The sequence below is a fragment of the Prionailurus bengalensis genome, chromosome E2 (assembly GCF_016509475.1).
Source record: "Prionailurus bengalensis isolate Pbe53 chromosome E2, Fcat_Pben_1.1_paternal_pri, whole genome shotgun sequence".
Classification (NCBI taxonomy): domain Eukaryota; kingdom Metazoa; phylum Chordata; class Mammalia; order Carnivora; family Felidae; genus Prionailurus; species Prionailurus bengalensis.
The window spans coordinates 452,678-477,555 of NC_057352.1; the positions used below are offsets into that span (position 1 = coordinate 452,678).

Below are 24,878 nucleotides of genomic sequence, written 5' to 3' on the forward strand. Positions count from 1 at the left end.
TCCCATCAAGAGTTTTCTTGAAATGAGTGGATTAAGAGACCCTTGACTGAAGAAAAGTATGGGCCTGGGGAGAATGCAGAGGTTCAGCCTCTGATGTGAAAACTGCTTGGTGTGCAGTCAGCGTGGCCAGGTGGGAGAAGTTTTTATTTTATCTATCTATCTATCTATCTATCTATCTATCTATCTATTTTCAAATTTAACCATGCATCCTGTATATATGTTTTTACCATTTAATTTAATTTTAAAATTTACATTCAAGTTACTTAACATATAGTGCAGCGATGATTTCAGGAGTAGATTCCTTAATGCCCCTAGCCCACCTCCCCTCCCACAACCACTCCAGTAACCCTCTGTTCTCCATATTTAAGAGTCTCTTATGTTATGTCTCCCTCCCTGTTTTTGTATTATTTTTGCTTTCCTTCCCTTATGTTCATCTGTATTGTGTCTTAAAGTCCTCATATGAGTGAAGTCATATATTTGTCTTTCTCTGACTGACTAATCCACGTAGTTGCAAATGGCAAAATTTCATGCTTTTTGATTGCCAAATAATACTCCATTGTATATGTATACCACATCTTTATCCATTCATCAGTCGATGGACATTTGGGCTCTTTCCATACTTTGGCTATTGTTGATATTGCTGCTATAAACATTGGGGTGCATGTGCCCCTTTGAAACAGCACATCTATATATTGGATAAATACATAGTAGTGCAATTGCTGGGTTGTAGGGGAGTTCTATTTTCAATTTCCTGAGGGACCTCCATACTGTTTTCCAGAGTGGCTGCGCCAGCTTGCATTGCCACCAACGATGCAAAAGAGATCCTCTTTCTCCGCATCCTCGCCAACATCTGTTGTTGCCTAAGTTGTTAATGCTAGCCATTCTGACAGGTGTAAGATGGTATCTCATTGTGGTTTTGCTTTGTATTTCCCTGATGATGAGTGATGTTGAGCATTTTTTCATGTGTCAGTTGGCCATCTGGGGGTCTTCTTTGGAGAAGTGTCCATTCATGTCTTTTGCCCATTTCTTCACTAGATTATTTGTTTTTTGGGTGTTGAGTTTGATAAGTTCTTTATAGATTTTGGATACTAACCCTTTATCTGATGTCATTTGCAAATATCTTCTCCCATTCTGTTGGTTGCCTTTTCGTTTTGCTCTTTTTCCTTCATTGTGCAGAAGCTTTTTATTTTGATGAGGTCCCAATAATTCATTTTTGCTTTTGTTTCCCTTGCCCCTGGAGACGTGTTCAGTAAGAAGTTCCTGTGGCTGAGGTCACAAAGGTTGTTGTCTGTTTTCTTCTCTAGGATTTTGATGGCTTCCTGTCTTATGTTTAGGTCTTTCACCCATTTTGAGTTTATTTGTATGGTGTAAGAAAGTGGTCCATGTTCATTCTTCTGCATGTCACTGTCCGGTTTTCCCAGGACCATTTGCTGAAGAGACTGTCTTACTCCATTGGATATTCTTTCCTGCTTTGTCAAAGATTAGTTGGCCATCCGTTTGTGGGTCCATTTCTGGGTTCTCTATTCTGTTCCATTGATCTGAGTGTCTGTTTTTGTGCCAGTACCATACTGTCTTGATGACTACAGCTTTGTAATACAGCTTGAAGTCCGTATATTTCATTTTTACCTAACACTTTTGAAGACCTTGCTTTTCTCATTACAAAAGCATTGTTTAAAACACACAAACACGTACCTCTGTCCCATGCATTACTGTGCCTGTGGCCCGAGCTCAGATGACATCCTGGATGCTGCAGAATGGACTCACCCAGGCAGACACCTGGGCACACCAAAGGCAGGAATATTTGTGCTCGGGTATATTCTGTTGTTTTGTTTTGTTTTTGAAGTATAGTTCATATAATATAAATGAACCATTTTGAAGTGTACAATTCACTTTGGTTTTTAGTATAATTTTTAGTTTTTAATATATTTGCTATGTTGTGCAACAATCACCATTGTCTAATTCCTGAACATTTCCAGCACCCCAAAATGAAATTGCATACTCATTAAGCAGTTACCCCCATACTTCCTTCTCTCAGCCCTTGGCAATTACCAATACAGTCTTTGTCTCTGGATTTGCCTATTCTGGATTTTTCACATAAATGGAATTGTGCAGTGTGGTCTTTTTGTGTCTGGCTTCTTTCACTGAGCTTACTGTTTTCTGAGGTCCAATCACGTATTAGTATTTCATTCCATTTTATTGCTGAGTAATACTTCCTTGTATGAACAGACCACATCTTGTTTATCCATTCTTCAGGTGATGGACATTTGAGTTATTACTACCTTTGGGCTATTATATAAAAAATGCTGTAGTGAACATTTGTGTACAAATTTTTGCTTGAATAGTGGTTTTCACTTCTCTTGGATAAATATTTAGGAGTGGGATTGCTGTGTCATGTGCTAACTCCATGTTTAACCTTTTGGGGAATTGCCAGGCTGTTTTCTACAGTAGCTAGCTCCATCGTTTTCCATTCCCACCAGCTGTGTGGGAGTACATTGTGCAATTGCCTTTTTTTCTTCCAGCTCTTTCTGCCTATCTGTCCTCATTAGGACAAAGTCTGAGTGTGGTGAGTTAGCTGGAAGAGGCTGATCAGTCCACCCACACTGGGTCCACACAACCCAACAGTTTTGTCAATCCCAGTGTACAAGTGATACTTTTTGAAACCTGGACCCCCAATGTGTCTATTTTACTTGCACAGCAAGCCACTCATTCTAGAGAAAGCTCCTCCCTTGACCTTCCCCAAGCAGGCCATCAGGACCCTGCAGGAGTCATGGCCACTGAGCCTGGCTCCATCAGCCCTGGGCATGGTGTCTGTTGCAGGTTAGATTCATATCCATCTGTTGTTGGGATGGTCAGCACTGGAGGGCAGAAGGAACCCACAACTGCTGTTCTTGGAGAGCTGCAGACAGGCAGAAACCCAGTAACAGGGTGGGATAGCAGCCACTTCCCACCTGGAAAGAATATCTGTGGACTCAAATCCATAGGTGCTTGGGAAAGAGATGTTTCTCTCTCAGCCTCCCACTGGCTCCCATGGTGACAGATCACTCTGTTAGGGCCCCATGGACAGTCTGGCACTGGGGCACAACATGCTTGCCCAGTGGCACCCAGAGGTCCTCAAACTTGCTTGAAGTCCCTCATTTTGGGGCTCTGAGCACTTCTGCTTGGGTCTCAATCTCCAGGTGGTTAAATTGTCAGTTGGAGAAACCAAGGCACAAAGTGGTAGTTGACACAATGGGGAAGGTGTTGGATTTCCAAGGTATTAGCCCTGATCAGTACCACCCATGGGAGAGGGAACCAGCAAGGATCAATATCCTTATGGGCCTGAATGTGGCCCCATGAAACCTTAGTCAACCCAGATGCTAAGTGGCTTTGAGATTCAGAGGGAGAAAGGTAGCCTCATCTGTCCTGGGTCTAAGGCCAGTCTCACACAGGCCTAGAGGCTACAGGAGGTTTGGCAGTTATCACATGTGACCCGAGTGAGGACTGTCCTTATTGCCATCTTTGTTTCTTTGGAGAATGCACCAGACCATTGACTTGCTGAACATGTGACCATACAAACCACCCTTAATATGGGCCCTTCCACTTCCCATGCTCCATTGATGGCTCAGCTGCTTCTATGACCCCTCAAGATCTGTGGAACGTGTCAAACTCTGTATTTTAACCTTTTATGTACATAATTTTCACTCCAAAACATTTTCCTCCGGATCACTGACTGTCAACAAATCTTTCCCATTGTGGTTGTGATGTCCAAGGGCAAAATAATCCACCAGAGACTGTTGGGAGCAGCATCCTGAAAAGAACCACATCTGGTTACTCTGAGGTGTCCTTGGCTGAAAACGTGTAGAGAGATATGGTTAAATGCTTCCTGATTCTTTTTAGCTCCAAGCCAATTTATTTCAGGTCACTGGTGCCCCTGGGCACCTGCTTTTTAGAAATTAGCAAAAATGACAGAAAAGCAACAGTCGGTCAAGGAAGCGTTGGTGAAAACAGTTTCATCAAATAGACTCAAATTTCTGGAACTTTTGATAAAGGAATATCTATCTGCCTTCCACAGAAAAGGGAACAGAATGAAAGAACAAGAGCCTGAGCTCTCGTGCTCAGTGAAGTGTTGATTTAGTGCACTTACATACTCAAACTCCAGAGGCTGTGCTGGGCAAGTCCATATTTGTTCTGGAAGTAGCAAGAACTTAGGAAGAATTCTCATTCTTACCATGGACTCTTTTTTTTTTTTTAATAAAAAGTTTTTTCAAGTTTATTTTTGTGAGAGAGAGACAGAACGTAAGTGGGAGAGGGGCAGAGAAAGAAGGAGACACAGAATCTGAAGCAGGCTCCAGGCCCCGAGCTGTCAGCACAGAGCCTGATGCAGGTCTCAGACTTGTGAACCAGGAAATCATGACCTGAGACAAAGTCGGAGGTTTAACCAACTGAGCCACCAAGGTACCCCTACCATGAACTCTTTAACAGGTCAATCCTCTCTTAGTGACTGTCATTGATCAGCAACCTAATCAACATGCAAGTCCTCTTCTTCCTCCTTTCCATATTCCACCCATCAGGTGGGCCTTCTCTGTCTGACCCTTCCATGTATGTTTGCTGCACATCAGATTCACTCCCCCTGCTCTGCATATTTTAGTTATGGCCCGCCAAGTGAACCCCTACCCAGATGGGACTGTTCTGAGCTGCATGTGTATTAGATTCCAGGCTAAACTTTCATAGTTTTGTTTAATCTGAATGGCATCTTGATGCACATACTGTGTTTTCCCAGTAAACCATATGAAGAGCTCAGAAAAAGCCACTGTTGTAGGGAGAATAATGCACCCCACCTTCCTCAAAGATGTATGTGTCCTAGTCCCTAGAACCTATGAATATGTTATTTCACACAACAAAAGGGACTATAAGGTGTGATAATGGATCTTGATGCGGGAGATTATCCTGGCTTATTTATGATGGGCCCAATGTAATCACAACATCTTTGTATAAGAAGAGGCAGGAGGGGCAGAATCTGATGTTTCACTGCTGGCTCTGAAGATGGAAGACAGGGCCACAAGACAAGGAAAGTAGGTGGGATCTAGAATCTAGAAAAGGCAAGCAAACAGATCCTGCCTTTGAGCCTCCAGAAGGAAGCAACGCTGCTGAAACCTTGCTTTATGTGAGATAATAAATTTGCATTGTTTTAAGCCACTAAATTTGTGGTGATTTGTTATAGCAGCAATGGAAAACTAACAGCCACAGTGGCATTTGGAAATAGTCATAGCAGGCATCAGGCCTTCTTCGTGTTGGTTGTTGCTGGAGTGAGCAGGGCCCCTCCATTCAGCTGTTTGCATTTACATTTACCATACCCGTTTTGTGGGTATACCCAAAGACAACTCAATCTTTTACAGAAACCTAGAACATGTATTCTGGAGAGACATTCTATTATTGAAAAATCAATCCTTGGTAGACATAAGAGGATTTATGAAGGAGGTAAACTCTACCACTGGTCACTATGCCATGAATGACCTGTAACCATCAACAGGTTTTGATCTGAAAACATTCAAACCAAAGAAAAACCCATTGGTATGATATATGTAATAAAATTTCCCATCAAGCCTCAACACAAGAGAATTCTTTTTGGGGAGAACCTAGGAATGTGACCAGGTGGGCTCAGTTCCACTTCAGTGACACAGCTTACTGCCTTACTGACTGAAAACACTAAAACTAACTCCTGCCCAAACCATGCTTCACAGGTTGGCTAGGGCACTACTCATTACATTCACTGTCACTCATCAGGGTCCCTGACAATGGAACAGCCACTATCTCCAACATAGCTGGACACTAATATGAAAGATAGAAAAGGAATTCTCGGGGTCTCACACCTCTTAATTGAAAGTGTAGCCCAAGAGCTACAGGGTACTTCTTCTCACCGCTCATTGGCCAGAATGAATCACATGACAGGGTCTCTCATGAGGCTGTAGTCCTCTGAAGCATGATGGGTTCAAGGGTCCACTACCAAGATGGCTCACTTATGTGGTTGGCAAGTGGTTCCTGTCTAAAGGGCTTCTCCGTAGAGCTGCTTGAGTGTCCTCATGACATGGGAGTTGACTCCCCTCGCCCCCCAGAGCAAGCGATTCAAGAGTCCAAGTCACACACTGTCACTTATGCCATATTCTACCGGTGACACAGACCATCCCTTATTCAATGTAGGAGAAAACCATACCAACAAAGGTGTGACTATCAGAAGGTGAGGATTGTTGGCAGTCCTCTTGAATGCTGGTTACTATACCATCTAAGTGAGAAGCATAAGGAAAAGCTTTTGCTGGTAGTCCAACTTCATCAAGCATCAGAAAGTCCATATGAGAAAGGAGTTGAATGGCTACTGGGATGGCTAGGAGTATGGTAGCCTTTGAGTCCACTCAAAACCAGGGACTTCCTGGGAGAGATTGTGTGTCCTATGGTACAGATGGACTAAAATATCCAACAATCCCCTTTTCTCTTCCTGCATCCACAAACCTATGTTTTTCAGGCTCCCTGAAGTTACCCAGAGCCACGTGAATGAGTTCTGGCTAATGGAATGTGGGATAGGAGTGATGGATAACATAAAATAGCCTACATCATCATTTTCACTTGTTTCATCAGTCAGCTGGACAGAGGAGATTCAGCAGAAAATCCTGAGAAGGACATAAAGAACAGCAGAGACCCAGGATAGAAGGAGCTTGGGTACCTAAATCAAGGACAATCTTCTAGGAAGGTCACTTGACCCCACTTGAGACTGTGACATGAACAAAAAGGAAGTCTGTATTGTGTTGAGCCACTGAGATCCTGGGATTGTTTGTGTAGTCACTGTTATGTGCTGTTAGTGAATACATCTTTTTAAAAAACTAAAATCATAGAGCTCCTGGCTGGCTCAGTCAGTAGAGCACGTGACTCTTGATCTTGGGGTCATGAATTCAAGCCCTAAGTTGGGCATGGAGCCTACTTAAGAAAAAAAGAACTAAAATTGTGACTCTCATGCAAGTATAAAATGAACATGTGTCAAAGATTTTGTTTCTTAATAAGGTGTTACAACCAGTTTTTTGAGGGTGGAAGAAGGGACCATAAGCAAGGAATACTAGGAATGCAGTTTAAATGTTGAAAAGGCAAGGATATGAATTCTCCCCTAGAACCTCCAGAAAGAGGGTAGCCTTCCTGCCACTCCAATTTCAGCTCAGTGATACTGATTTCAGACTTCAGGCACCCAGAACTGTGAAAGAATGCATTTCCGGTATTTTAAGCCATCAGGTTTGTGGTAATATGTTATAGCAGCCACAGGAAACTAATACACTGTCCTTCATTTCTGCCTCTCTGTGTGGGCTCCATTCTCTTGACAGGTTCTCCCTTCATGGAGACACGAAGGCTGCACCTGTACCTGCTGACAGGTATTCAGGGTTTAAAGTTCCACAGGAAATACAAGCCCTAATAGTTCAGAAAGAATCCCTGCCCCGTGAAACCCATAGGTCCAAGTAGGTCATCTGTGGATCCTGAGTCAATCCTGAGGGCCAAGGGGAATTGGATGCATTCACACTTGCCCAAACCCAAATTGAGCGGGGGCAACTGAGAGACTTTTACACAGAAAAGAACGATCCCAGCTTGGACGTGTTATCGGACCCGCGCCCCCGGCTCCCACGGCCTGGCCTCGCAGGCGCGCTCTGGGACCACTGAGAGTAAGGTCTCCACGCCGCCCAGAGCAGCCCGGAAGTGGCTCGGCCAAGTGGGGTCGGGACGGAAGTGCGGTAGCCCTAGAGTCGGTGGGCTCTGCTCGCTCTTCCGTGAGCCACGTAGGTCATTTATTGTCCGTCTATTCACCCTTCCATTCGTTACTCCTGCTCTCGTTCCCTAGGCCCGCCAACATTCCTAACTCCGTTTATTCATTCATTCGTTCAGACCTCCTCCCGGCGCTCCTGGTTCCCGCTTCCGAGCCTTTGCATGTGCCTTCTGCACGCCAGCATCCAACCTCCACTCTCACTTGCCCCGTGTGATCCAAGCCCAGAGCTTCCTGAGACCAAAACCCCCTTTGGACGTCTCCTGCTCAGTGTCCCTCCCCTTCTCCCACTTTGTATTTTTTCACCCAGTCCCCAGTAGGTGAGAGCCCGGGCATTGGGGGTTGGGAGTAGACACAAATAGTCACTTGAGACCCGTTGGATGAGAGCCCATTGGCGTGGGAGACGGGACCTTACTGGGGAGGTGGCCACAGACCCTGGTGATTAGGCATTCTGGGGGGAAAGTGGAGGAAAAGGCTTTCAGGTGGAAAAAGAGCACGCAAGGTGAGTATGAGGACGGTGGAAGGCTGGAGCAGTGAAGGCAATCGGGACGACCTTCAGGGATTTGGATACTATCCCAAGATGGGCAGACTCCCAGGCAGGAAGGCCCGGTTAGAGGGGACGGAGGGCTGGGCAGCTCTGAAGCATAAGTCCTGCCTGGAGGGATATCCCTGCCAGACTCTATCCTCAGAAACATGGGACTCCTGAAGCCAGGTCTTCTGGTCCTTCAAGAAACAAAAACGGACTTTTTTTTTTTTTTTTTTTTTTAATTCTGATGATTAAAAAAAAAAAGTTGTTTGACATAATTATAAATTCCCATCTGTAAGAAATAATACAGAGATCTTATGTAGCTTTTACCCAGTTTTGTCCAATGGTAGCTTTTTGCAAAACTACAGTACAGTATGATAACCATATCAAATAGATAGTAAGGATAAGGAATATTTCCATCACCTGATTCTTTAAGTTGCCCTTATAGCCACACCTACTTCTCTCCTGCCTCCATCCCCTCCTTAAGGCTTGGCTTTCTGTTTTCTATTTCTACAATTATGTCATTTCAAGAATGTTATATACATGAAATCATGTAACAACCTTTTGAAATTGGCTGATGACTTTTTTTTTTGGAAAGTCTTTTTTTTGAAAGTTTATTTACTTATTTTTGAGAGAGAGAGAGAGAGAGCATGAGCAGGGGGGAGGGACAGAGAGAGAGGGAGAGAGAGAATCCCAAACAAGCTCTATTCCGCCAGCACAGAGCCTGACACAGGCCTTGATCCCACAAATCATGAGATCATGACCTGAGCCAAAATCAAGAGTTGGATGCTCAACCAACTGAGCCACACAGGTGCCCCTTGGCTGATGACTTTCTAAAAAAAATTAACACTTTTAATATGTACAGTTGTTTTTTAGTATATTCACATTTTTGTGCAATCATCACCATGATCTAATTCCAGGACATTTTTATCACCCTAAAATAAATTTCATACCCAATTAATCAAATTATCCATTCCTTCCTTCCCAGTTCCTGGCAGTCACTAATCTACTTTCTGTTTCTTACAGATTTGCCTATCCTGGACATTTCAGATAAATAGAACTATTCAATGTGAAGTCTTTTGTGTCTGGATTCTCTCACCTAGCATAGTGTTTTCAAGGTTCATGTATCCTATAGGATGTAACCATATTTCATTCCTTTCTACGGCAGAATGATATTTGATTGTAAGTATCGGCCACATTTTGTTTATCCATTGATCAGTTGATGGACATTGGCCTGTTACCATTTTTTGGCTGCTATAGTAATTATATATATTATATATTATCTGTATTACTGTATTATCTGTACTACTGCTATGACATTCATGTGCAAGCTTTTGCATGGATACTTTTTTTTTTTTTTTTTTTTTTTTCTTCTCTGCTTCTTGGTTACATTTAAAACCTTGACCAGGAGAAAGAAAGAGGAAAAGAGACAGGAAAAGAAATGGGGGAAAGCTCAAATTCTCCTTAGCAACAGTTTCCTCACACACAGCGCTGCCACAGATCTCTATTTTTTAAAAAATTTGAAAACACACACAAGATTAAGGAGGAAAAAAATGGAAAAAGGATGCCCCAAGGTGGGTCATGTAGCTCTTTGTGTGTGTGTTTAAAAGAGCTGCCTGGACACACTTTCATTTCTCTTTTTAAAAAAAAAAAAAAAATTTTTTTAATGTTTATTTATTGTTGACAGAGAGAGAGACAGAGCATGAACAGGGGAGGGTCAGAAAGAGAGGGAGACACAGAATCTGAAACAGGTTCCAGGCCCTGAGCTGTCAGCACAGAGCCCGACGTGGGGCTCAAACTCACAGACCGCGAGATCATGACTTGAGCCGAAGTCAGACGCTCAACTGACTGAGCCACCCAGGTGCCTCACACTTTCATTTCTCTTGCATTGATACCCTACTAGTAGAATTGCTGAGTCACGTGGAACTCTGGGTTTAACCATTTGAGGAACTGCCAGAGTGTCCCCCCCCCCCACCCCGCCACCGCCAGGCCACACCAGTTGACATTCCCATCAGTATCTGATTACTTTTTAACATTCATTGGTAACTAATTTAAATTTTTACAAAACATTTTGGAAGGGAGCAGTCAAGCAAGACTGGCTATCCAGTTTGCAGCCTTTGGCATGCTGTGTGGGGGATCAATGGAGCCAAGGAGTTGAGGAAGCCAGGTCAGAGGGCCCTGAGAAAAGCAGGGAGAGGAGGGGATGGTACAGAAGACCACAGACTGGGCACCTCGGTATATCCTTCAAACACTTGGACACAGAGGCAGGGACACTCACTTCCTGTCTTACCAACAGGCACAAGCACCCAGAGTTAACTCTCAGAGGGTCCTGGGGAGGGGCCTTCACGGCCTGGCTGTGCTCACAGGCTCACCTTTATGTCTGCAGGTCCAGAGGAAGCGCCCTAGGCCCTGTGGCTACCCTGTCTGGGAAGGGGTATGATGGCTGCCCAGAAGAACAAGGCATCAGCCCTGGCCCCGGGGTCCTTCAGAGCACACCAGCCCCAATGGTGGGTGAGCCTAGCTCGAAATCTATGGCAGGTGCTTCTGGGGTTCTGCTACAAGGAGGAAGAGGGGCTTCATGAGGCACTGGCCCAGCTCAGAGCTGTGCTGTCAGTGGTTTTAGCCAGAGGCATGCTCCGAGGAGCAGATGCTGGAGCTCTTGGTACTGGAGCAGTTTCTGGGCGTGCTGCCACCTGAGATCCAGGCCCACGTTCGGGGGGCAGCAGCCATGCAGCCCCGGGGAGGCTTTTGCCCTGGTGGAGGGGCTGCAGCAGGAGCTGGCCAGGACAAGACTCCAGGTGAGGGCAGGCTGGGTGGGGGCTGGGTCTACTTCCTTCTGAACCTGGCTTATGGTCCCCAGCTGGGGCTGGTAGGGTTGGGGCACTGTGGGAGAATGATGGTGAGAGCTTGGTCTTTGCTCAGACCCCAGAGTAAGATGGATGCCCTCAAGATCACACATGTGATTGTTCTCAGCATTGTGTCCTCAGAATGTGGGGACGTGGGGGACGCCAAGAAAGATGGAGCGTACCAATACGTGCCCCTTGTTTTCTCTGGATCTGCCTGGCCTACCTGCTTTCCTGTCCCCAGGTCCCAGCCCCCAGTTCCCAAGAGGTGCTGGTCCCCAAGCCAGAGGAGCAATATGAGCAGGAGGTTCCCCTCTCCAAGCCCTAGTTCCCGGTACAGCACCTATCCATGCACTCGCTCCTACCTCATCCTGACAGCTGACCCTGGGGCCACCTTGCTAGTGGCCTGGGGATGACAGATGCCTCTGGGGTTTACCTCACTCTGGAGTGGGTGAATTGGAGCCCCTGGTATCATTGACAATTCCAGTGCATGCACAATGAGGGCATCAGCTGGGCTATGGACTCTATAAAGGACAGTAAGGGTGGTCAGGGGCGAGTGTGGATGGGCTTTGTTTGCTGTGGATGCATCACTGCAGGAAGGAGCAGCCAAAGATGCAAGTGTGGCCTCAGGGCCAATGAAGCCTCCTGCCTTTGGCATTTCTCCCCCAGGGATCTGGCTGCACAGCCACCCCAAGTCCTAGGTTTAGGTAGCTGGACCAGTCTGGTTGGGCTGAGACAGGAGCCTGATGTGATCTAACAGTGCCTGGCAGCCACTGGAGTTCCTCCATCCCTGGCCAGGCTGCCTATCGGGTGGAGGGGACTGCTGAGGTGTCAGGGCAGAGATGAGGTGGGCAAGGAAGACAGACACAGCCAGGGTTTGGGTCAGGTAGTCACCTTAAGCCTCCTGGAATGAGGGTAGTTCACTTCTAGTGTTTCTATAGGTGACCAGGTCCATCTTTATCCTCAAAAACAGGTGTCCTCACTTCTCTGGTGCTTAGTGACCCCAGTGTGGAGCAAGGGGATGGGAGCCAGGCCCTGGAGCTACCTTGTGCAGAGTTGGAGACCAAGTGCAAGTGAGACAGGTGGATTTTGAACCTTTCCACCATTCTGGCTCCCACAGCCCACCCCACCCCCCCCAGCATCCTGCTGCCCGGGCAGGTGTGGGGACATGTGGGATGTGACACCATCTAGGCAGGCACAGTGGTCTCCTGGCATGCTCCCATCATAGCCAGGGCTGCCAGAACTCAACAGGGCAACAGCTTGACTCCAAGAGTTGGCCTTGGATGCTGTCTCTATGGGGAGAGTTGCACATTCTGCGGCCCCTGTTTTCCTGTTCCAGGCTGAAGAGGGGCCAGGGGCACCACCTCAAGAAAGGTGGGTGTGATGGCCATGCTGGATCCAGCCAGCCCCAAGCTTTGCCCCCACTCTAGATCTGTCACAATCACATCGTTCCTGAGATCTGCTAGGCCCCTCTGCCCCATTCCCCAGGGTGCTTTGGGCTCTTAGGCATTTGCTTTCTCTTCCTCCTGTTTCAGACTACTGAGGCAAGGTGGAGTCGCCAGCACAGTGGCCCAACAGGTGGCTCCAGGAAAAGGTGACATTCCCTGGATTGCGCTGAAGACTGACACTCCAGGCCACTCTGAGGGGGCTGCATCTGGAGGCCTGGGGGCCTGGGAGGACCCCAGAGAAGCTCCTCCGGTGGAGGCAGAGGACCAGGGGGCCCCCAGAGGGAAGCTGGAGCCTGCAGACTGTAGGAGGGACTGGGGCAGGCCCAGAAGCATCCAAGAGGGCCTGGTGCCCGGCCCCTTGCCTCTCCACAGGGAGCCTGCCTGCCGGTGCAGTAAGTGCAACAAGACGTTCAGCTAGAGTTCCTACCTGCTGCAGCACCAGCGAGTGCACACGGGCGGGAGGCCCTGTGAATGGCCGGTCTGCCACAGAGCCTTCAACTGGAACTCCAACTTCCTGGAGCACCAGCATGCACGCAGGCGCGCGGACCCACACCTGCCCGGCCTGGGGCAAGGCCTTCAGCCAGAACTTCGACCTGGCCGAGCCCCTGAAGATACATGGGGTCGCGCAGCTGCACGCCTGTCCCGACTGGGTCAAGGCCTTCCTGCACGTGGCCGGCCTGCGGCAGCACCACCGCACACATTGGCAAGAGGCCCTTTGAGTGCACCCAGTGCAGCCAGGCCTTCGTCGTGGGCTCCAGCCTGACCGAGCACAGGTGCAGGCAGACAGGTGAGCGGCCTTACACGTGCCATGTGTGCAGCAGGTCCTTCGGCCACCGCTCCAACCTCAACGAGCACCGGGAGCGGCACGCGGGTGGCTCCACACCCTGACTCTGGGATGCCCCTGCTAGATAGTGAGTCTGAGTCAACTCGGCCGGGTGCGATGCACCCGATGCTGCCATCCGTGGACAGTGTGTGTAAAATCGCCATCCGCGTGCCCCACCGTCATGGGGTCGGTGTGCTGCAGCACAGGGATGGCGATGATGCAGGCAGAGTGTCAGGCTGTTGAAACAGCCCCTACGATGACAATGGCAGTTTCACTGGTGACCCCTGGGGTCTGGCTGCACACAGGTGGCGGGGAGGTAATTCACCAGGTGCAGGCGGTGGATTTTGATGCCGGGAGGGGTGTATCTGTGTAGAGGCCAGTGAAAATCAGAGGCTCCCACAGGTGTGGTGGTCTTGTCTCAGAACCCTGTGGGACTGAGACCCAGGGCCCAGTTGGCTGCCCAGGAGCAAGGGTTAGATGAGCCCCCTTCCCTGCCTCCCCTCCCCTCAGCTGGATCTGAGGTTGCACAGAATTTTTTCTCTTAAGCCAAGGGCCCAAGGGCTGGGGGCCAGAAGGTCAGAGGCCTTGCTCTGGAGCCGCTGGTGAGCATCAGGAGACCTAAGGGGAAGAGTGGGGGTGGTCGCTCTCAGCTGCTTCCCTCCCACCCCTACCCCTTGCTCCTGTTCTCTCCATGGTTAAAGCTGGGAGTCCAGTTTAAAAAGATAAACCTGAGCAGCTTGAAACACTTCTGGCTGGTTATGGACCCAGTATCAGGCCCACACACCCGGGGGTGGTGGCACAGCCCCCACGCCCTGCCTTCATTGAGTGAGCAGGTCTCAGACCCATTTCCTGGCACAACTGACCAGATTCTGGAAGCTAGAGCGAGGGAAAACCAGCTGGGGGAGGGGTGGAGTGGTGGTGAGCAGGAAGGCCACTGGAAGGGAAGGGAAAGGAAAGGAAATGCGAGAAGAAGCCAGCCTGGTCACTGTGGGGTGCTAGGGCAGAGCAGTTGGGCTCAGTGGGAGACTGGTGGGGTGGGGTGGAGGGGGGGGGGTCGGAGAAGACCACCCACAAAGCACGGGGGGGCGGCGTTCACTGTTTCCAGCCATGACTAACACCCTTCTCTGGCCTAGCTACCACCGCCTCGTCTCCCCATGCCAGATTCACCCTGATCTGAATGGCTGTGTGCACTGGGGTCTCCCCTGGAGTCAGTGCTTGTCAGTCTTGCCACCTCCACCACCATTTTGGACGCCTCTTTCTGACCTTGGCTGCCCCTGGATGTGCTGTACTTCCTCCTGCTCCTGGGTCTCCTTGGCTGGGATAGCAGACTCCAACATAGGCTCATGAGAGAAGCAGGGAGAGGGAGTGTGTGGGGCTACCTTCCTAGTTTGGAAAATTCCTTCTCATGTCTCCAGAGTGGAGCCCCAGGGAGGACCCAGACTGGCCTGAGGACTCCCAGCTGACGAGGATCCTACTTGGCCGTCTGCCAGAGTAGCAGCATCTAGTCACAAGGGTTGCTGAGCATCACTGTGCCGTATCCGGCACTTTGCAGGGACTCCTCCACCTGCAACCTGATTGCCGCATTGGGAGGCTTCATGCCAGCCCCGAGCGATGGGAGAGAGCTGGCGCAGGGAACTCCAGCCTGCCCACTAATGTCTCGCTGCAACAGGGTGGGGATGTGCATCTGGCCCGTGTGATGGGTGAGATGTGGGGCAGAGAGGGCTGTCTCGGGGAGGAGGCAGGCAAAGAAAGCACCCTCCCTAGGTATCTTGAGGGAATTGTTTATTTAGCTCTGTGAGGCTGAAAGAACCCAGAGATTCATAACTGTAGAGCAGCTACTACCTTCAGGGCTGGTGGTGCAAAAGAGAAGGGATGGGCTCCTGGCGGCCTGGGGCTGGGCGGGGGCGTCTCTGAGAAGGCTGGAGCATAGTTATTGCTGGAACTTTGAGGGTGTGCAGGAGAGACCTCTTTGAAACCAGCATTGTATTCTGTTTGGGCTGCCAGAGGCTCGACATAGCATCCTTACTTGCCTGACACGTCGAAACCGTCCATTGGCACCATTGGATCTTCTGGGTAATAGGGCCCAAGTGGCAGAGCAGCCTGCTTCGTATCCGGGACCTGCCGCAGGGGCCCCACACAAAACTGCAGTTGTAAACAGATTGGGGCAGCACAGTGAGGTGTATACGTTGTGTCCAAATTCAGAGGCCTCCCTTATTCCTCATTTTTAGTGGCAGTCAGTGTACGTTGCAGCAACTGACGTCAGTTGCCCGTTTCTTAGAAGGAGGTATCCTAACATGCTCCAGATCCCTAGGCACTTGCCAGAGGAGGTGAGACCCTGGCGTGCATTTAATTCACTTATTGGGCTAATTGATCTGCTGCTTCATGTTTATTAGGTCCAGTCAGCCAGTGTCATCCATATAGTGGCAATGGCGTGTGGGTGTGATGTTCTGTGGGAAGTTGGGTTGATCCAGATCTCGACAGAGATTGTGGCAGACAATAAGAAAGTTGAGTGAACAGCCCTGAGGCAAGCCGTGAAGGTGTGCTGTTGTCCCGCGAAAATGAGGTAGTCCTGGTAGAGAAAAAGCACTTGCAAGGCCAATATTCATGAAGGTGGGACTCTTTAAGCCCCTGAAGTCATCCTAAACCTTTCCCTGCAGAAGCAACCCCTCTGGGGGTTAAAACATCCTGATTACCGCCTCATCACTGCTGCCAGTGATGGGTACTGTGCACATCTCTGGTGGGCCCTGTCACTTGAGCTCTGTTAAGCTGGTCTTTCATCTCCATTGAAATCAGACCTGACGGCAGCATCTCCCAATGCCGTAGTAGCCTAGAGGGCACTGCCACTTTTCAGGGATGCAGGTACCCTTCTAAATAATCTGTTTCTCAATGTCTTAAAACAAGGGTGTCCTCCTCTTTACTCTGAGTGTGTGTGCATGCATATACCATATTGCACACGATAAACCTATTTCCACATTCCTATACCCCCAAGCCTTTGGATTCCTTCCTCTACATTATACCAGGGGAGTTCTGGCTATTGAACCTCACTGAATTTAGGGCACTGTGAGTCCAGGTCTCAGTCAACCTACCAAATAAAATCTCCCTCAAGCTACTCAGTCTAACACCTTAAATCCAGTCTTTGCAAATTGGCCCGTATAGGTAAATTTGATCTGGTCCAGTGTTGTATCCCATCCTCCTTGGTCAGATACTCTTAGATGCTGTCCCCGTGTTTATTATCCAGGTTCATGCCAATTACATGAGCAAAGCCTTGCAATTCTTTTAAAGTATAAGCGGCATCAGATTTTACACTTGTCCACCTAGAGCATGCTAGACTTGAGTTGGAGGTCTAGGGGGACAGTAAGGGGTGGTTGGAGAGAATGGAGACCTTCTAGGCAGGTGTAGCAAAGTGGTATTAGGACCGACAGAAGAAATTCGCAGGATCCCCTGTTGCAGGCTGCCAGCTTCATCTCTACAGACCCTTGACCTGATCATGCTCCTGCCTGCCTTTGTGCAGCCCTGTGGCAAATGGACTGAAGGCAGTGTTTGGTGGTTTCTGCTCTGCCGCTCTACCTGGCCACAGGCCCTCGTCTGGGTGCCAGAGGCCTGGTAACACCTATTGGTCTTGGCTCTCAGTGGAATGACCCTTGGCCCCTCTGCATGGAATGCCTCCCCCACCTGCTCCAGCTGCAACATGCAGCCTTCTAAGCCTGGGCTTGGAGCCAGGGCAGCGAGCGTTCAGGGGATGCTCAGCAAATGTGGAAGGGAAACCAGACATGGAGAGTCTCCCTGCTCCCCCTCCTACTCAGCAGAAGCCAAAGACCCTGCATTGCCCATCAGGCCCAGTGTCGCAGACTATGAGTCTGGAGTTCTCCCTTGTCCAGCAAGAGAGGGGATGCAGAAATGAATACGAGAGAGACTAATGTCTATGAGGAGACAAGAGCCCTAAGTAAAGGTCCCTTCTTCATATATATTAGGATCAGAGGGTTTACATATGTGGCAGATGTGGAGAAAGAAACAAAACAGTAATTGTTAACTCATCTGAGAGGAAAAGGGTTTCGAAGGTATGAGGCATTAGAGGTTAGGGTAAAGACAAGTCAACATCCCAGCACCAAGCAGATGGCCGTTTCCTGCAGGCACCGCATCTGTTTATCTAACTTTTCTAAGGACTAAGATAAATGGACCATGCTATCCTGAGAATAATAAGTTCCTCAAGATTCCGTTAAAACCTGTATTATCATTAGCTGTTCTCAGACACTTGGGACACTTTTGTCCTGTTGCGGGGGGGGGGGGGCTTTCAGCTCTATGCTTTGTTCTACTTAGTGACTAGCCTTGGGTGCTTTCACCCTGAGGAGGCCCTATGCTTTGTTAACCCCTTGGTATAGGCATAGGGAATTTTTAAACTTCTTTCCCACAGCCCAGCATGGCTGGTCTCCATAAGGGCTCTGAGCTTTCCCACCAGCCCTCTGCCCTTTGCCTATCCACCCCTACCACCCAGCCTCCTCATGGCTCATCCTGCCTCACAGCCTTTACATTGGCTGTTCCCCCTGCCCAGAATACTCCTCCCCCAGGAGTTACCTGCAGGACTCAACCTGCTGGCCTTGTTCAGATCTCTGCTCCCCAGGAAGCCTTCCCTGACCTTCCAATGTCACGTGGCTCCTCTGCACCCCATATTCCACCACATCCTCAGGGTTTATGTTCTTCCCAGCACCCACCCTCTGCATTCTCCATCTCCCTGACCAGCTGGGCTCCATGCAGGCAGAGTGTGGGTCGATGTTTTCCCACTGTCTTTTTTGTGTCTGGAACACAGGAGATGCTCAATAAATGCTTATGGAATGAACAAGGGCAGAGGAAGCCAGGTCAAGTGTGATGTGAGACTTAGGAGGCTTACGTGGGCCCTCAACCTAGGGAGAGAGCTGGGCTGGACACCCAGGGTGCAGACTAGGTCTCCAGGGATGGCAGGACTTCCTCAGAGGTCCAGTGTGAGAACACCATGTTCTTACTCCTCCCATTCTATCCCATCAGGCTGTGCCTAGGGAGAAGGGGAGGTCATGAGGAGATAGGGAGAAGGGGAGGCCACAGAAAGAGGGGGAGGCCTGGCCTCTGGACAGTGGGCTACAGCGACACAAGTGACCACAGGCAGCTCGGACAACTGTCCACAACCCGAGCACAGGTTTGGAGTTGAGAGATGGGCAGAAGCACCGATCTGAACCCAAGGTCCTTGTTGCAGATCGGACTCCAAATCCATGGTGGATCACACAGCACAGAACTAATCAACAAAGGAGAACCAACTAACAGCTCCTGGAAAGAGCCAGGACGCACCTCCAGGAAGACCACATAACCTCCATTGTAGAATATTCAGACACAGGGGCACCTTGGTGACTCAGTTGGTTAAGCATCTGACTTCACCTCAGGTCATGATGTCACAGTTCTTGAGTTCGAACCCAGCCTCTGGTGAGCTTGAGCCCACTTCGAGTAACGCAGGCCCCGGTTCAGGTGAGCCCAGCTTCTCTCTCTCTCTCTCTCTCTCTCTCTCTCTCTCTCTCTGCCCCTCACTTGTGCCATCTCTCTCTCTCCAAAAAAAACCACAACAACAACCCAGAGACAGGCAAACCCCATGTGGACCCTCACCCTCACACCTGGGGTGGAATATGATGGGGAGGGGGCTAGGCTGGGCCCTGAAGGGCAGAGCTCAGCGTCCCTACAGAGAAAAGAATCCCTGTACTCCTCAGCTGTTCAGAGATGAGAGACTGTGCAGACAGGAAGTCAGCGGGAGGACAGGACCCTGCCTGGCCTCCTTTCCTTCACATCGAACACAGGCGTGATAGTTATCCCAATACTGCCTAAGTCTGAGCGCGCAGAACACTGAGAACAATAGGTACCTCAGTTTTTATTATTTAGTTTTATTTTATCACTTATTGTTTTATTATAAATCATTTCATTTTCACCTTAATCATTTTAATTATTAGTAATTTTATTATTCCATTCTATTATTTATTTTATTTTTCATTTTATTTATTTATTCATTTACATTTTTTTGTTAGGTTGATGCAAATGAACAAATTAAAAATTTTTTTAACGTTTATTTTATTTCTGAGAGAGAGACACATAGAGTGTGAGCAGCGGAGGGGCAGAGACAGAGGGAGACACAGAATCCAAAGCAGGCTCCAGGCTCTGAGCCCTCTGCCCAGAGATCATGACCCAAGCAGAAGTTGGATGCTTAACTGACCGAGCCACCCAGGCACCCCCTAAAATTTTTTTTCAAGAGAAAGGAAAAGAATTTTATGCAGCCCAAGTTGGTGCCCAGGGTACATAGTCTTCACAAAGAAGAGCATGCTCCAGGAAGGAACATTGGTGCACATTTTTATGTCTTTTACATAAACAGCTATAAATTGTCATGATGGAGGACATTCCAGAAAATTACAGACTTTGTCTAATGTTTTTCATATGTGCGAGGCCCAGGCCATATGACTTTAATCTTATGGAACCCAGGGAGGGTTTTTTTTTTAATTATATGTTTTTTATTATATATATTTAATTACCACTTTTATTATTTATTAGTTTATTAATTATGTATAATTATTGATTATCCTTATTGATGAGGCTCCCAAGGCTCTGGACTTTTGTCCTTTGTCTCCACCCCATGCAGGCCCCCCACCCCACTCCTCTGGGAAGGACAAACAATAGGGTCAGTGTCCCTTGCTGCCACCGCCCCCTTGCTTGGGCTTTATCACCCCAGGCACTCACTGGCTGGAGCAAAGCTGGCCATCATGTCCACTCTCTGGGCCTTCCTCATGCTCTGGGGTGAGGTTGCTGGGGCCAGGGTCCCTTGGGGCGGGAGGGAGCAGGAGCGATAGGAATAGGGGCCTCACAGTTTCCGTCTCTGCAGGTCTCTTGCTGAGCCCAGCGATGACGGAGGCGGCAGTAGGTGAGTCTGGGTCGGGTCCTGGGGATGGCAGGCACAGGCAGAGGTGAGCCTCTGTCCTGGGACCCAGCACTCACCCCAATCCACTGTGCAGCATTCCAGACCCAGCCAGACCTGTGGGCAGAGGTTGAATCGCTGCTGGAACCCTGGGCCAATGTGACACTGACTTGCCATGCCTGTCTGGAGACCATGAATTTTGAGCTGTTCAAGGATGGGGTAACCCAGGAACTTGTGCACCTTGGTTTACCTGCTATGGAGTACCAGTTCCCCCTAGGACCAGTGACAAGTGACACCCAGGGCCTGTACCGCTGCCGCTCTGGTTTGAGCAGCGGATGGACCCAGCTGAGCAATCTCCTGGAGGTGACTGGGGCAGGTGAGCGGAGGCTTTTACGGGGCCATGAGGCAATGGGGAGAAGGCTGCTAGAGAGGCCTTATCCTTCCACTCCTCACTCTCCTGGTCCCACTTTTCTGGCAGGGGGGGAGGGTTGGCAAGTCATCTGACACCTCTGACCCTGTTTCCTCATCTGTAAAATGAGGAAGGTTGTGAGGAATAAATGAGTCCTCAGAAAGCACTTGGGACAAGCCTGGCACATTTCCTGTAACCTATTTCTTGTTTCATACCCCTGTCTCCTCCTGTCGCTGCCTCTCTTTCCTCCATCAATGCCTTCCATTTCCCCGGCTCCACTGAGTGTGGAGGGCTGGGTCTGGCTGGGCCACCCATGTCTCCCAAGTCATGCAGAACCACCCGTTGACCCTGCTCCACCTGCAGAGACCCTACCCCCGCCTGTGCTCTCAACGGAGCCCGTGTCCTGGATCACACCTGGCCTGGAGACAAAACTGCTGTGCCGTGGGGGATTTCGGGGTGTCACCTTCCTGCTGAGGCTGGAAGGCGATGACCAGTTTTTGGAGGTGTTTGAGGCCCCTACAGGCGTGGAGGCCACCTTCCCAGTCCGTCGGCCTGGCAACTACAGCTGCAGCTACCGCACCCATGCAGCAGGTGCACCCTCTGAGCCCAGTGCTACTGTGACAGTCGAAGAGCTGGGTGAGTGTGTGGACCATCCCAGAGGGCTTCCTGGGGTAGGAGTCTCCTGGAGGACAGAGCTTTGTTTATCTTGACCCCTAACCCTGAATACCCTTGCCCAGGACTGGGTCTGGGAAACAGTGGGCCTAAGGTTGGGTGGATCATTCCCGGGCCGAACACTGACACTGCCGGGCGGCGCAGGGCCTGGGGACAGGCCCCAAGGAAGAGTGGTGTCGGGGCGGCCACCGGGAGGGCAGAGGTTCGAGGTCCCAGCTGACGCTGCCCCAGCGACCTCGCCGCCTTGCAGGCGCACCGTTTGCCGCCCACGCTGAGTCTCCAGGGAGAGTCTGCAGCCGCCGTCCTGCACCCGGGTGTCCGCAGGACCTTGGTCTGCGTGGCGCCCCTAAGCGGCGTGCACTTCCAGCTGAGGCGGGGCGAGGAGGTGCTGCAAGTACCCATGAGCTCCACCAGCCCAGACCGCGTCTTCTTTCACCTGAACGCGGTGGCTCTGGGCGACGGCGGTCTCTACACCTGCCGCTATCAGCTGCGTGGCCAGCAAACCTGGTCCGTGGACAGTGCGCCCGCCGAGCTGCTGCTGAGCGACGGTAAGCCTGGCGGCCGCGGGCTGAACCGTGCACCTGAGGCTGGGAGGGCGACAGCGCCCCTCTCCGGGGACGGGGAGCGGGAGGAGAGACCCGGGGAAGGGTCCCCCCGTACTGGAGGGCCCAATCCGCCCAGCCTCAGTTTCGCCAACTGAGAATGGGACAATGAGCTCGGCTACCCCAGGCCCCCACGAAGAATAGCTGGGTCAACACGCAAGTCCGGCACAGGTCACGCAGGCGCCGCCTGCCCGGGGTCCCCTCCTGCCTCCCAGCTCCGGGGGGGGGGGGGGGGAGGGGGACGGGGCGCCGGAGGCCTGTTTGTTGAAGGCGGCCAGGCGGGGGCCGCAGGGCCTGCGGAGGACCCGGACCCAGAGCGTCGACCCCGAGAGAGGGTTCAGGCCTGCGGGGGAGCACGCGCGCTCCTCCGACCCAGCGCCCTGGGCTCCCCTTGCCCACGTCTATTTTTATGACCAGTAAATGAGTGAGGAACAGTGTAGGAGTGCGCGCGAGAGTCCCGGGGAGGTCTGGAGGGCGATGCGGTGTAAGCGAAGGGTGGCGCCTGCGGGCCTCCCGGGAGCGAGCGGAGGGGCCGGGCCGCCTCCTGCAGGCGAGAGGCCCGACACGTCCCCTCGGCGCCCGGGTCAGCCCGTGTCCTCCCCTCAGAGACGCTCCCCGCGCCGGAGCTCTCGGCCGAACCCGCGACTCCGCGGCCGGCGCCCGGCGCGTCCCTGCAGCTGCGGTGCCGCGCGCCCCGGCCCGGCCTGCGCTTCGCCCTGGTGCGCGAGGACGCCGGCCAGCGCCGGGTGCACCGAGTCCTGAGCCCCGCGGGCACCGAGGCCCACTTCGAGCTGCGCGATGTCTCGGCCGCGGACTCGGCCAACTACAGCTGCGTCTACGTGGACACTGAGCCCCCCTTCGCGGGCTCGGCGCCCAGCGCGCCCTTGGAGCTGTGCGTGGAGGGTGAGCGGCCCGGGGCCGGGGGCAGAGCTGGGCTCGGCGGGGAAGCGCTCCGGGGCCCCGTCCTGCCCGCAGAACCCCGTCCTGCCCCGTCCTGCCGGAACTCCGGCGGCGGAGGGGCCCCGGCCGCCTCGCCTCTGCCTCATTTCCGGTGCTCGCGGCCCTCTTCTCCCTGGGCGCGTTCTTCCTCCTCCTCCCCTGTCCTGAGGTCCTGAGCGCCAAATGCTGGGGGACCCCGGGAAGCCCCAGATCAGGCCCGAGTAGGGAACTTGCAAAGTGCTGGGGAAGGGGGGACGCGGCAGACAGTAGGAGGAGCCGCGTGTGCTCTGGGCTGGGAGAGGGGAGACAGGTGTGTGAGAGCAGGGCGGCAGCCTGGAGGCCCGGGTGTAGAGTGGGCAGGAATGCTGGGAGGGGTGGGGTGCTGCCTGAGGGGCGGGCCTCACCTGACTGACCCGGCTGCTGCTCCAGGGCCCCCTCCCAGGCCCCAGCTCCGGCCCCTGTGGCTCGGGGCGGTGACTCCGGGCCGCGACGCCGTCCTGCGCTGCGAAGGCCAGGTGCCGGACGTCACGTTCGAGCTGCTGCGGGCCGGTGAAAAGGAGGCTTTGACCCAGACCCGGACCGCCCACCGCTCAGCAGACCTTGTGCTGACCTACGTGGGGCCGCAGCACGTGGGCAACTACAGCTGCCGGTACCGCAGGTCGTGGCCCAAAGTCTTGGTGTCGGAGTTCAGCGAGCCGGTGGAGCTCCAGGTGGCAGGTGAAGTTTTCCTCTGGTTCTGTGGGTTCTGTGAGCTGGCTTCCTCCTGCTGGCCTTTGCCCAGAATGTGCCCTGCGTCAAGACTGTCCCTTCCCTTCACCTTCTCTGAGGACATTAGTTAGTGTCCCTCCTCTGCTCTGGTTGTGAGGGAAGTTCCAGGCAGGGAAACAACACAAGCGAAGGCCCCGAAGCAGAGTGGTTTGGTCAGCCTGAGCACCTGGAGGGAGGCCTAGGTGTGGGAGAGGTCTTGGCTGGTGGTTGACCTAGCTACTTCCTTCCTGCGAGGCCTCAGTGAAGTCGGCCCTGATTTCACTGGGGAGGAGCACACATGACGCTTCCCTCCCCTACCATTTCTCTTTTGTCAAATTTGTCTAGGAAGTTGATGCAGCTGCAGACTCAGGATGTTAATGGTATCCATGGCGAGTATTTTCTCCCTTCTGGCACTGATCCCTCATGCTGCAGCTGGAGGCTAGACTCACCCCGGGGGTGCTGGAGGACTGTCCCTCATTCCTCCTGGGAATCAATAAATGTGAAGAGAGACTTTAACAGGTGTCCTTGGCTAATGTAGTCCTGGTACAGGGGGCTGGACTTCCAGGGCTGAGGGAAATGGGCTGGGATCTTGTGTCCTAAAGGTGGAAGGCTCTTGGTTGGATCCTGAGGATAAAGGAGCCAAAGATTGGCCACTGGGTCCATATTTTTCAAGATCACTTTTTGCTTTCTTCCATCAAGGTGCTTCCTACTTCCCAGGCACTTCTGCCTGTCCCCGGCAGGTCTGGGTAGGTAGCTTGAGGCTCCAGATATACTCAACCCCACCTTGACAGAACGGTCCCCACACTGGAAAGCTGCTAGAGATTGCGTTTAGTAGTTTTGTCTTCTGTGCTGAGTGGCCACCAGGTGGTGGTGCCGGACTCTGTCCCCAGCCACAGGCTAGGTCTCTCGCATTAGAGCTTGAAACTGTTGGAGGGGTGGGACTCCTCTCCGTGCTTTCCCAACATACCCTCAGATCTAAGGCCCTTTGCTGGACCCAATACACCCCTGGACCATTTTATTGCCCAGCCCCTCTCTAGAGGTTGGCCTCAAGGTCCTGGCATACCAGTAGGTGTGTATTAACATTATCAACTAATACTTGATAAATTGTGTTAAAGGAATTTGCCTATCTCATCTAAGTGGTCTGATTTACTGGTACAGAGTTGTTCACAATATTCATGGATT

The 24,878-nt window shown here is 51.3% G+C and overlaps 1 protein-coding gene and 1 pseudogene across 1 annotated transcript; both read left to right on the plus strand.

Annotated features, from left to right (window-relative positions):
* Nucleotides 1–10,500: 10,500 nt before the first annotated feature.
* LOC122495196 lies at nt 10,501–13,476 on the plus strand (annotated as a pseudogene).
* Nucleotides 13,477–20,084: 6,608 nt separating this feature from the next.
* Nucleotides 20,085–24,212, plus strand: A1BG (alpha-1-B glycoprotein). The gene is made up of 8 exons (XM_043600036.1): nt 20,085–20,209; nt 20,295–20,333; nt 20,425–20,703; nt 21,100–21,380; nt 21,659–21,956; nt 22,617–22,913; nt 23,379–23,666; nt 24,042–24,212. The coding sequence occupies exons 1-8, from the start codon at nt 20,176–20,178 to the stop codon at nt 24,047–24,049; spliced, it is 1,524 nt and encodes a 507-aa protein (XP_043455971.1). The 5' UTR covers nt 20,085–20,175; the 3' UTR covers nt 24,050–24,212.
* Nucleotides 24,213–24,878: the final 666 nt, after the last annotated feature.

Coding starts and splice junctions, on each gene's coding strand:
- A1BG (XM_043600036.1), top strand. CDS start 20,176: ATGTCCACTCTCTGGGCCTTCCTCATGCTCTGGG. Junction 20,704..21,099: donor CCTGGAGGTGACTGGGGCAG/GTGAGCGGAGGC, acceptor CTCCACCTGCAG/AGACCCTACCCCCGCCTGTG. Junction 21,381..21,658: donor TCGAAGAGCTGGGTGAGTGT/GTGGACCATCCC, acceptor GCCGCCTTGCAG/GCGCACCGTTTGCCGCCCAC.